The 10,000-nt window shown below is 48.9% G+C and overlaps 1 protein-coding gene across 1 annotated transcript in view; it reads right to left on the reverse strand.

Annotated features, from left to right (window-relative positions):
- The window catches only part of LOC106596812 (unconventional myosin-XV), a 134,985-nt gene that overhangs the window by 43,620 nt on the left and 81,365 nt on the right, over positions 1–10,000 (reverse strand). Inside the window, exon 7 of the mRNA XM_082964634.1 lies at positions 3,138–3,241. Within this exon, the coding sequence (XP_082820760.1) occupies positions 3,138–3,241 (104 nt within the window). The remainder of the gene's footprint in view (positions 1–3,137; positions 3,242–10,000) is intronic.

Here is a 10,000-nt window from a genome sequence, read left to right on the forward strand (position 1 = left end):
ACCAGAGGTTATGGACCAGAGGTTATAGACCAGAGGTTAGAGGTTATGGACCAGAGGTTATAGACCAGAGGTTATAGACCAGAGGATAGAGTTTATAGACCAGAGGTTATAGACCAGAGGTTATAGACCAGAGGTTATGGACCAGAGGTTATAGACCAGAGGTTATAGACCAGAGGTTATGGACCAGAGGTTATAGACCAGAGGTAATAGACCAGAGGTAATAGACCAGAGGTTATGGACCAGAGGTTATGGACCAGAGGTTATAGACCAGAGGTTATAGACCAGAGGATAGAGGTTATGGAACAGAGGTTATAGACCAGAGGTTATAGACCAGAGGTTAGAGGTTGTAGACCAGAGGTTATGGACCAGAGGTTATAGACCAGAGGTTATGGACCAGAGGTTATAGACCAGAGGTTATGGACCAGAGGTTATAGAGGTTATAGACAAGATGTTATAGACCAGAGGTTATAGAGATAGAGGTTATGGACCAGAGGTTATAGACCAGAGGTTATAGACCAGAGGTTATAGACCAGAGGTTATAGAGATAGAGGTTATGGACCAGAGGTTATAGACCAGAGGTTATAGACCAGAGGTTATAGACCAGAGGTTATGGACCAGAGGTTATAGACCAGAGGTTATGGACCAGAGGTTATAGAGGTTATAGACCAGAGGTTATAGACCAGAGGTTATGGACCAGAGGTTATAGACCAGAGGATAGAGGTTATAGACCAGAGGTTATAGACCAGAGGATAGAGGTTATAGACCAGAGGTTATAGACCAGAGGTTATAGACCAGAGGATAGAGGTTATAGACCAGAGGTTATAGACCAGAGGTTATAGACCAGAGGTTATAGACCAGAGGTTATAGACCAGAGGTTATGGACCAGAGGTTATAGACCAGAGGTTATGGACCAGAGGTTATGGACCAGAGGTTATAGACCATAGGTTATAGACCAGAGGTTATGGACCAGAGGTTATAGACCAGAGGTTATGGACCAGAGGTTATAGAGGTTATAGACCAGAGGTTATAGAGATAGAGGTTATGGACCAGAGGTTATAGACCAGAGGTTATAGACCAGAGGTTATGGACCAGAGGTTATGGACCAGAGGTTATGGACCAGAGGTTATAGAGGTTATAGACCAGAGGTTATGGACCAGAGGTTATAGACCAGAGGTTATGGACCAGAGGTTATAGACCAGAGGTTATTGACCAGAGGTTATAGAGGTTATAGACCAGAGGTTATAGAGATAGAGGTTATGGACCAGAGGTTATAGACCAGAGGTTATGGACCAGAGGTTATGGACCAGAGGTTATAGACCAGAGGTTATAGACCAGAGGTTATAGAGGTTATAGACCAGAGGTTATAGAGATAGAGGTTATGGACCAGAGGTTATGGACCAGAGGTTATGGACCAGAGGTTATGGACCAGAGGTTATAGACCAGAGGTTATAGACCAGAGGTTATAGACCAGAGGATAGAGATTATAGACCAGAGGTTATAGACCAGAGGTTATAGACCAGAGGTTATGGACCAGAGGTTATGGACCAGAGGTTATAGAGGTTATAGACCAGAGGTTATAGAGATAGAGGTTATGGACCAGAGGTTATGGAGGTTATAGACCAGAGGTTATAGACCAGAGGTTATAGACCAGAGGTTATGGACCAGAGGTTATAGACCAGAAGTTATGGACCAGAGGTTATAGAGATAGAGGTTATGGACCAGAGGTTATAGACCAGAGGTTATGGACCAGAGGTTATAGACCAGAGGTTATAGACAAGAGGTTATGGACCAGAGGTTATAGACCAGAGGTTATAGACCAGAGGTTATGGACCAGAGGTTATAGACCAGAGGTTATGGACCAGAGGTTATGGACCAGAGGTTATAGACCAGAGGTTATTACTCACTCCTCCAGATAGATCTATATAAACCAGATCATACCCACTCCTCCAGATAGATCTATATAAACCAGATCATACTTACTCCTCCAGATAGATCTATATTAACCAGATCATTACTCACTCCTCCAGATAGATCTATATACACCAGATCATACTCACTCCTCCAGATAGATCTATATACACCAGATCATTACCCAGTCCTCCAGATAGATCTATATACACCAGATCATACTCACTCCTCCAGATAGATCTATATATACCAGATCATTACTCACTCCTCCAGATAGATCTATATAAACCAGATCATTACTCACTCCTCCAGATAGATCTATATATACCAGATCATACTCACTCCTCCAGATAGATCTATATACACCAGATCATTACTCACTCCTCCAGATAGATCTATATAAACCAGATCATACTCACTCCTCCAGATAGATCTATATAAACCAGATCATTACTCACTCCTCCAGATAGATCTATATATACCAGATCATACTCACTCCTCCAGATAGATCTATATACACCAGATCATTACTCACTCCTCCAGATAGATCTATATAAACCAGATCATACTCACTCCTCCAGATAGATCTATATATACCAGATCATTACTCACTCCTCCAGATAGATCTATATATACCAGATCATACTCACTCCTCCAGATAGATCTATATACACCAGATCATTACTCACTCCTCCAGATAGATCTATATAAACCAGATCATACTCACTCCTCCAGATAGATCTATATATACCAGATCATTACTCACTCCTCCAGATAGATCTATATAAACCAGATCATACTTACTCCTCCAGATAGATCTATATATACCAGATCATTACTCACTCCTCCAGATAGATCTATATACACCAGATCATTACTCACTCCTCCAGATAGATCTATATAAACCAGATCATACTCACTCCTCCAGATAGATCTATATAAACCAGATCATTACTCACTCCTCCAGATAGATCTATATATACCAGATCATACTCACTCCTCCAGATAGATCTATATACACCAGATCATTACTCACTCCTCCAGATAGATCTATATAAACCAGATCATACTCACTCCTCCAGATAGATCTATATATACCAGATCATTACTCACTCCTCCAGATAGATCTACATACACCAGATCATTACTCACTCCTCCAGATAGATCTATATAAACCAGATCATACTCACTCCTCCAGATAGATCTATATATACCAGATCATTACTCACTCCTCCAGATAGATCTCCACGTATTTCCCGAAGCGACTGGAATTGTCGTTGCGAACCGTTTTGGCGTTTCCAAACGATTCTAGAAGAGGTGCTGCCTCAAGAATCTGGCGACAAATTCAGAGACAAAACATCATAACGTAAATACCATCACGCAGAAGACAGCAGACAGTGGAGCTGGCTACTCTACAGAACACAGCAGGTAGAACTGGCAGACAGTGGAGCTGGCTACTCTACAGAACACAGCAGGTAGAACACAGGCAGACAGTGGAGCTGGCTACTCTACAGAACACAGCAGGTAGAACTGGCAGACAGTGGAGCTGGCTACTCTACAGAACACAGCAGGTAGAACACAGCAGACAGTCGAGCTGGCTACTCTACAGAACACAGCAGGTAGAACAGGCAGACAGTGGAGCTGGCTACTCTACAGAACACAGCAGGTAGAACAGGCAGACAGTGGAGCTGGCTACTCTACAGAACACAGCAGGTAGAACACAGCAGACAGTGGAGCTGGCTACTCTACAGAACACAGCAGGTAGAACTGGCAGACAGTGGAGCTGGCTACTCTACAGAACACAGCAGGTAGAACACAGCAGACAGTGGAGCTGGCTACTCTACAGAACACAGCAGGTAGAACAGTGGAGCTGGCTACTCTACAGAACACAGCAGGTAGAACACAGCAGACAGTGGAGCTGGCTACTCTACAGAACACAGCAGGTAGAACACAGGCAGACAGTGGAGCTGGCTACTCTACAGAACACAGCAGGTAGAACTGGCAGACAGTGGAGCTGGCTACTCTACAGAACACAGCAGGTAGAACACAGCAGACAGTGGAGCTGGCTACTCTACAGAACACAGCAGGTAGAACACAGCAGACAGTGGAGCTGGCTACTCTACAGAACACAGCAGGTAGAACACAGCAGACAGTGGAGCTGGCTACTCTACAGAACACAGCAGGTAGAACACAGCAGACAGTGGAGCTGGCTACTCTACAGAACACAGCAGGTAGAACACAGCAGACAGTGGAGCTGGCTACTCTACAGAACACAGCAGGTAGAACACAGCAGACAGTGGAGCTGGCTACTCTACAGAACACAGCAGGTAGAACACAGCAGACAGTGGAGCTGGCTACTCTACAGAACACAGCAGGTAGAACTGGCAGACAGTGGAGCTGGCTACTCTACAGAACACAGCAGGTAGAACACAGCAGACAGTGGAGCTGGCTACTCTACAGAACACAGCAGGTAGAACAGGCAGACAGTGGAGCTGGCTACTCTACAGAACACAGCAGGTAGAACACAGCAGACAGTGGAGCTGGCTACTCTACAGAACACAGCAGGTAGAACACAGCAGACAGTGGAGCTGGCTACTCTACAGAACACAGCAGGTAGGACACAGCAGACAGTGGAGCTGGCTACTCTACAGAACACAGCAGGTAGAACACAGCAGACAGTGGAGCTGGCTACTCTACAGAACACAGCAGGTAGAACTGGCAGACAGTGGAGCTGGCTACTCTACAGAACACAGCAGGTAGAACACAGCAGACAGTGGAGATGGCTACTCTACAGAACACAGCAGGTAGAACACAGGCAGACAGTGGAGCTGGCTACTCTACAGAACACAGCAGGTAGAACACAGCAGACAGTGGAGCTGGCTACTCTACAGAACACAGCAGGTAGACAGTGGAGCTGGCTACTCTACAGAACACAGCAGGTAGAACACAGCAGACAGTGGAGCTGGCTACTCTACAGAACACAGCAGGTAGAACACAGCAGACAGTGGAGCTGGCTACTCTACAGAACACAGCAGGTAGAACTGGCAGACAGTGGAGCTGGCTACTCTACAGAACACAGCAGGTAGAACACAGCAGACAGTGGAGCTGGCTACTCTACAGAACACAGCAGGTAGAACACAGCAGACAGTGGAGCTGGCTACTCTACAGAACACAGCAGGTAGAACACAGCAGACAGTGGAGCTGGCTACTCTACAGAACACAGCAGGTAGACAGTGGAGCTGGCTACTCTACAGAACACAGCAGGTAGAACACAGCAGACAGTGGAGCTGGCTACTCTACAGAACACAGCAGGTAGAACACAGCAGACAGTGGAGCTGGCTACTCTACAGAACACAGCAGGTAGAACAGTGGAGCTGGCTACTCTACAGAACACAGCAGGTAGGACACAGCAGACAGTGGAGCTGGCTACTCTACAGAACACAGCAGGTAGAACTGGCAGACAGTGGAGCTGGCTACTCTACAGAACACAGCAGGTAGAACACAGCAGACAGTGGAGCTGGCTACTCTACAGAACACAGCAGGTAGAACACAGCAGACAGTGGAGCTGGCTACTCTACAGAACACAGCAGGTAGAACACAGCAGACAGTGGAGCTGGCTACTCTACAGAACACAGCAGGTAGAACACAGCAGACAGTGGAGCTGGCTACTCTACAGAACACAGCAGGTAGAACTGGCAGACAGTGGAGCTGGCTACTCTACAGAACACAGCAGGTAGAACACAGCAGACAGTGGAGCTGGCTACTCTACAGAACACAGCAGGTAGAACACAGCAGACAGTGGAGCTGGCTACTCTACAGAACACAGCAGGTAGAACTGGCAGACAGTGGAGCTGGCTACTCTACAGAACACAGCAGGTAGAACACAGCAGACAGTGGAGCTGGCTACTCTACAGAACACAGCAGGTAGAACACAGCAGACAGTGGAGCTGGCTACTCTACAGAACACAGCAGGTAGAACACAGCAGACAGTGGAGCTGGCTACTCTACAGAACACAGCAGGTAGAACACAGCAGACAGTGGAGCTGGCTACTCTACAGAACACAGCAGGTAGAACTGGCAGACAGTGGAGCTGGCTACTCTACAGAACACAGCAGGTAGAACTGGCAGACAGTGGAGCTGGCTACTCTACAGAACACAGCAGGTAGGACACAGCAGACAGTGGAGCTGGCTACTCTACAGAACACAGCAGGTAGAACAGGCAGACAGTGGAGCTGGCTACTCTACAGAACACAGCAGGTAGAACACAGTAGACAGTGGAGCTGGCTACTCTACAGAACACAGCAGGTAGAACACAGCAGACAGTGGAGCTGGCTACTCTACAGAACACAGCAGGTAGAACACAGCAGACAGTGGAGCTGGCTACTCTACAGAACACAGCAGGTAGAACACAGCAGACAGTGGAGCTGGCTACTCTACAGAACACAGCAGGTAGAACTGGCAGACAGTGGAGCTGGCTACTCTACGGAACACAGCAGGTAGAACACAGCAGACAGTGGAGCTGGCTACTCTACAGAACACAGCAGGTAGAACACAGCAGACAGTGGAGCTGGCTACTCTACAGAACACAGCAGGTAGAACACAGCAGACAGTGGAGCTGGCTACTCTACAGAACACAGCAGGTAGAACACAGCAGACAGTGGAGCTGGCTACTCTACAGAACACAGCAGGTAGGACACAGCAGACAGTGGAGCTGGCTACTCTACAGAACACAGCAGGTAGGACACAGCAGACAGTGGAGCTGGCTACTCTACAGAACACAGCAGGTAGGACACAGCAGACAGTGGAGCTGGCTACTCTACAGAACACAGCAGGTAGAACACAGCAGACAGTGGAGCTGGCTACTCTACAGAACACAGCAGGTAGAACACAGCAGACAGTGGAGCTGGCTACTCTACAGAACACAGCAGGTAGAACACAGCAGACAGTGGAGCTGGCTACTCTACAGAACACAGCAGGTAGAACACAGCAGACAGTGGAGCTGGCTACTCTACAGAACACAGCAGGTAGAACACAGCAGACAGTGGAGCTGGCTACTCTACAGAACACAGCAGGTAGAACACAGCAGACAGTGGAGCTGGCTACTCTACAGAACACAGCAGGTAGAACACAGCAGACAGTGGAGCTGGCTACTCTACAGAACACAGCAGGTAGAACTGGCAGACAGTGGAGCTGGCTACTCTACAGAACACAGCAGGTAGAACACAGCAGACAGTGGAGCTGGCTACTCTACAGAACACAGCAGGTAGAGGGTGGAGCTGGCTACTCTACAGAACACAGCAGGTAGAACACAGCAGACAGTGGAGCTGGCTACTCTACAGAACACAGCAGGTAGAACACAGCAGACAGTGGAGCTGGCTACTCTACAGAACACAGCAGGTAGAACTGGCAGACAGTGGAGCTGGCTACTCTACAGAACACAGCAGGTAGAACACAGCAGACAGTGGAGCTGGCTACTCTACAGAACACAGCAGGTAGAACACAGCAGACAGTGGAGCTGGCTACTCTACAGAACACAGCAGGTAGAACACAGCAGACAGTGGAGCTGGCTACTCTACAGAACACAGCAGGTAGACAGTGGAGCTGGCTACTCTACAGAACACAGCAGGTAGAACACAGCAGACAGTGGAGCTGGCTACTCTACAGAACACAGCAGGTAGAACACAGCAGACAGTGGAGCTGGCTACTCTACAGAACACAGCAGGTAGAACAGTGGAGCTGGCTACTCTACAGAACACAGCAGGTAGGACACAGCAGACAGTGGAGCTGGCTGCTCTACAGAACACAGCAGGTAGAACTGGCAGACAGTGGAGCTGGCTACTCTACAGAACACAGCAGGTAGAACACAGCAGACAGTGGAGCTGGCTACTCTACAGAACACAGCAGGTAGAACACAGCAGACAGTGGAGCTGGCTACTCTACAGAACACAGCAGGTAGAACACAGCAGACAGTGGAGCTGGCTACTCTACAGAACACAGCAGACAGTGGAGCTGGCTACTCTACAGAACACAGCAGGTAGAACTGGCAGACAGTGGAGCTGGCTACTCTACAGAACACAGCAGGTAGAACACAGCAGACAGTGGAGCTGGCTACTCTACAGAACACAGCAGGTAGAACTGGCAGACAGTGGAGCTGGCTACTCTACAGAACACAGCAGGTAGAACTGGCAGACAGTGGAGCTGGCTACTCTACAGAACACAGCAGGTAGGACACAGCAGACAGTGGAGCTGGCTACTCTACAGAACACAGCAGGTAGAACACAGCAGACAGTGGAGCTGGCTACTCTACAGAACACAGCAGGTAGAACACAGCAGACAGTGGAGCTGGCTACTCTACAGAACACAGCAGGTAGAACACAGCAGACAGTGGAGCTGGCTACTCTACAGAACACAGCAGGTAGAACTGGCAGACAGTGGAGCTGGCTACTCTACAGAACACAGCAGGTAGAACACAGCAGACAGTGGAGCTGGCTACTCTACAGAACACAGCAGGTAGAACTGGCAGACAGTGGAGCTGGCTACTCTACAGAACACAGCAGGTAGAACACAGCAGACAGTGGAGCTGGCTACTCTACAGAACACAGCAGGTAGAACACAGCAGACAGTGGAGCTGGCTACTCTACAGAACACAGCAGGTAGAACTGGCAGACAGTGGAGCTGGCTACTCTACAGAACACAGCAGGTAGAACACAGCAGACAGTGGAGCTGGCTACTCTACAGAACACAGCAGGTAGAACACAGCAGACAGTGGAGCTGGCTACTCTACAGAACACAGCAGGTAGGACACAGCAGACAGTGGAGCTGGCTACTCTACAGAACACAGCAGGTAGAACTGGCAGACAGTGGAGCTGGCTACTCTACAGAACACAGCAGGTAGAACACAGCAGACAGTGGAGCTGGCTACTCTACAGAACACAGCAGGTAGAACACAGCAGACAGTGGAGCTGGCTACTCTACAGAACACAGCAGGTAGGACACAGCAGACAGTGGAGCTGGCTACTCTACAGAACACAGCAGGTAGGACACAGCAGACAGTGGAGCTGGCTACTCTACAGAACACAGCAGGTAGGACACAGCAGACAGTGGAGCTGGCTACTCTACAGAACACAGCAGGTAGAACACAGCAGACAGTGGAGCTGGCTACTCTACAGAACACAGCAGGTAGAACACAGCAGACAGTGGAGCTGGCTACTCTACAGAACACAGCAGGTAGAACACAGCAGACAGTGGAGCTGGCTACTCTACAGAACACAGCAGGTAGAACACAGCAGACAGTGGAGCTGTCTACTCTACAGAACACAGCAGGTAGAACACAGCAGACAGTGGAGCTGGCTACTCTACAGAACACAGCAGGTAGAACACAGCAGACAGTGGAGCTGGCTACTCTACAGAACACAGCAGGTAGAACACAGCAGACAGTGGAGCTGGCTACTCTACAGAACACAGCAGGTAGAACTGGCAGACAGTGGAGCTGGCTACTCTACAGAACACAGCAGGTAGAACACAGCAGACAGTGGAGCTGGCTACTCTACAGAACACAGCAGGTAGAGGGTGGAGCTGGCTACTCTACAGAACACAGCAGGTAGAACACAGCAGACAGTGGAGCTGGCTACTCTACAGAACACAGCAGGTAGAACACAGCAGACAGTGGAGCTGGCTACTCTACAGAACACAGCAGGTAGAACTGGCAGACAGTGGAGCTGGCTACTCTACAGAACACAGCAGGTAGAACACAGCAGACAGTGGAGCTGGCTACTCTACAGAACACAGCAGGTAGAACACAGCAGACAGTGGAGCTGGCTACTCTACAGAACACAGCAGGTAGAACACAGCAGACAGTGGAGCTGGCTACTCTACAGAACACAGCAGGTAGACAGTGGAGCTGGCTACTCTACAGAACACAGCAGGTAGAACACAGCAGACAGTGGAGCTGGCTACTCTACAGAACACAGCAGGTAGAACACAGCAGACAGTGGAGCTGGCTACTCTACAGAACACAGCAGGTAGAACAGTGGAGCTGGCTACTCTACAGAACACAGCAGGTAGGACACAGCAGACAGTGGAGCTGGCTGCT

The sequence above is a fragment of the Salmo salar genome, chromosome 18 (genome assembly GCF_965601325.2).
Source record: "Salmo salar chromosome 18, fSalSal1, whole genome shotgun sequence".
In the NCBI taxonomy this organism is placed as follows: Eukaryota; Metazoa; Chordata; class Actinopteri; order Salmoniformes; family Salmonidae; genus Salmo; species Salmo salar.